This window comes from Citrus clementina, unplaced genomic scaffold (genome assembly GCF_000493195.1).
Source record: "Citrus clementina cultivar Clemenules unplaced genomic scaffold, Citrus_clementina_v1.0 scaffold_9, whole genome shotgun sequence".
In the NCBI taxonomy this organism is placed as follows: Eukaryota; Viridiplantae; Streptophyta; class Magnoliopsida; order Sapindales; family Rutaceae; genus Citrus; species Citrus x clementina.
Genome location: NW_006261964.1, coordinates 17,386,782 through 17,389,883, shown reverse-complemented (window position 1 = coordinate 17,389,883; position 3,102 = coordinate 17,386,782). Strand labels below are relative to the sequence as shown.

The 3,102-nt window shown below is 38.0% G+C and overlaps 1 protein-coding gene across 1 annotated transcript; it reads left to right on the top strand.

Moving 5' to 3' along the window:
• The first annotated feature begins 301 nt into the window (after nt 1-301).
• LOC18031218 (crocetin glucosyltransferase, chloroplastic) lies at nt 302-1,879 on the top strand. The gene has a single exon (XM_006420977.2). It carries the CDS (start codon nt 315-317, stop codon nt 1,725-1,727), a length of 1,413 nt encoding a protein of 470 aa, XP_006421040.1. The 5' UTR covers nt 302-314; the 3' UTR covers nt 1,728-1,879.
• Nucleotides 1,880-3,102: the final 1,223 nt, after the last annotated feature.

The window sequence follows — 3,102 nt, the reverse complement described above, 5'->3', positions numbered from 1 at the left end:
GAATTTCGAATATTTGGATTTACGTAAACCCGGATCCAGACCTGGATATGTCCGGATTTATAAAATGAATTTCGAATCCGCATCATTTTTATCTCCGGATCGGATTCAACCTGCACCAAATAATCCAAGTTCATCCGGGTTCGAGCCGAGTCCGGATTATTTTGCCACCCCTACGTGTGGCTTAGACGAAATTCACTGTAAGTATAATTGTTTAATCGTCATCTCAAACGTCATTCCATGAAGGTGAAATCCCTATTTAAACCTTCGACTCCTTATGCACTTCCGTACTTGAAAAAAAAAAAAAAAACAGGGATATGGAGCAGGAGCAGCACCGGCAACACCAACCCCACTTTTTACTAGTAACATTTCCAGCACAAGGCCACATAAACCCAGCCCTCCAACTCGCCAGGCGTCTTATACGCATTGGTACACGTGTCACCTTCGCCACCACCATCTTCGCCTACCGCCGCATGGCCAATAGTCCCACACCCGAAGACGGCTTGTCGTTTGCGAGCTTCTCCGATGGATACGACGACGGTTTCAATTCCAAACAAAATGATCCGAGGCGCTACGTCTCGGAGTTCAAGCGTCGTAGCTCCGAAGCCCTAACTGAGATCATCACGGGCAGTGAAAACCAGGGTGCTCAACCGTTTACTTGCTTGGTTTACAGTCTACTCCTCCCTTGGACTGCTGAAGTGGCGCGTGCATATCATCTCCCTTCAGCGCTCCTTTGGATTCAACCAGCCCTCGTTTTCGACGTTTATTACTATTATTTCTATGGATATGGCGATCTAATTGAAGAGAAGGTTAATGATTTGATAGAGTTACCGGGACTGCCGCCACTCACCGGCTGGGATCTTCCTTCTTTCATGGATCCCAGAAAGTCAAATGATGCTTACTCTTTCATATTAACTTGTTTTAAAGAACAAATGGAGGCAATTGTCGAAGAAACCGATCCAAAAATTCTTGTCAACACGTTCGATGCATTAGAGGCTGAGACATTAAGAGCCATCGATAAGTTCAATATGATCGCAATCGGACCGTTAGTTGCATCGGCGTTGTGGGACGGAAAAGAGCTGTACGGAGGCGATCTTTGCAAGAATAGTTCAAAAGAGTATTATATGGAATGGCTAAGCTCGAAGCCCAAATCATCTGTTATCTACGTGGCGTTCGGAACCATATGCGTCCTGGAGAAGCGTCAAGTGGAGGAAATTGCACGCGGGTTGTTAGATAGTGGTCATCCATTCTTGTGGGTCATTAGAGAACACGAAAATAAAGATAAAGATAAAGGTGAAGATGACGTGGTGATGAAGTACAAAGAAGAGCTGAATGAGAAGGGAATGATAGTGCCGTGGTGTTCACAAGTGGAGGTTCTGTCACATGAAGCGGTGGGGTGTTTTGTAACGCACTGTGGGTGGAATTCGAGCTTAGAAAGCCTGGTATGTGGCGTGCCTGTGGTGGCATTTCCTCAATGGACAGACCAAGGGACAAACGCTAAAATTATTGTGGACTTCTGCAAAACTGGAGTGAGAGTGAAGGCTAATGAAGAAGGGATTCTAGAAAGTGATGAGATTAAGAGGTGTTTGGAGTTGGTGATGGGAGAAGGAGATGAATTTAGAGGAAATTCTTTGAAATGGAAGGATCTGGCCAGAGAAGCTGCCAAACAAGGTGGGTCTTCATATAAGAATCTCAAGGCTTTTGTTGATGACTTTGGCACCAGCAAGTAGACTTATCATCTTCTTTAATTTTTATTTTTTGTTTGTTTCCGTTGTCTAGGACTATGACATGATTACTTCAAACATGTACCGATGTTTTTATTATTGTTGTTATCATTTTCGTTATGGACAGACCATTATACATATGGAATAATGAAAGTGAGCTAGCTCTACAATTTCAGTCAGCAAGTACATGAAATCGGTGGGATCAGTACTCTAGTCTAGGTTGGTAACGGGACCGTGCGGCCGGCCTTTGCGGATCTTGATCCTGTCCTAAACAGTAAATTTGGACAAAATTATATTTCGATCTCATCCCGATTGAGATCTCGAATTCTAATTAAATCTCGAATTATCTTAGATGATAAAATTTTTTTATTATACGTTGAAGATTCTATCACAAATATTATGTCATACACTTACAACCGGCATATTATGTATATATTATTTACTAAATGACTTTATTATACATAGATGACTAGCATATTAGATATAAGTAATTTTTTAAACCGACTTGTTATATATTTTTGAAAATCTAGTTATAACATTTGCAATCCTTTTTAAGATTTTCAAATGCCCTAAATCCTATCCTGAATAACAAATTGAAATAGAAAGTGATGCTATATATATATATAAGCACACACACTCTTGTATGTATAGTCACGTACAAACTACAAGAAATGTAGTCAATTTTTTGTTTTTTCTTATAGGAATGAAATACGGTTAGGGAAAAAGAGATTTTTCCAGCCATTACAATCAAGTCATCAAAAATAACAAAAATAAGGATATAATTTTTCTAATGGCAAAAAAATTATTAAAAATAGCTTCAAATTCGGTATATGAAACAGTATCATCGTTAACATTTGTAATCACACTAATTCTTTTATTGAAAATGTAATAATATTTTAAACCTTTTAATCTACAAAGTCGCAAATACAGTATTAATTGGATAAAAATATGAAATCAATTGTATTGTGGAAGCGGCTAGTATGAAAATCATCTAGCATTGGATCACATCTTTCACTGTAACAAAGCTAAAGTTATAACACAAAGCTGCCTTTGAGTACTCATGATTTGTGTGTAAAGGCCTTTTCATTTATGTAAGATCCCTTATATCAATTAAGCCGAATTTGACAAAGATCAATTAAATTGATTACGATTTACGAAAGAATTAAATTAAAGAAAAGACATAGGCGATTTGGAGCTTTTTAGTTGTATATTTTATCCAATGTTATTTGCAACATCTTACCATCAAACAAGGCAGAAAATATCGCGTCCCTACCTACCCCATTTAATTGAGTAATCTTCTTTTTTAAATATTATTTAGTTTGAAAATTACCCAATTTAAAGATAATCCAGTTCTCTTCTCACTTATATAAATGAAATTCAA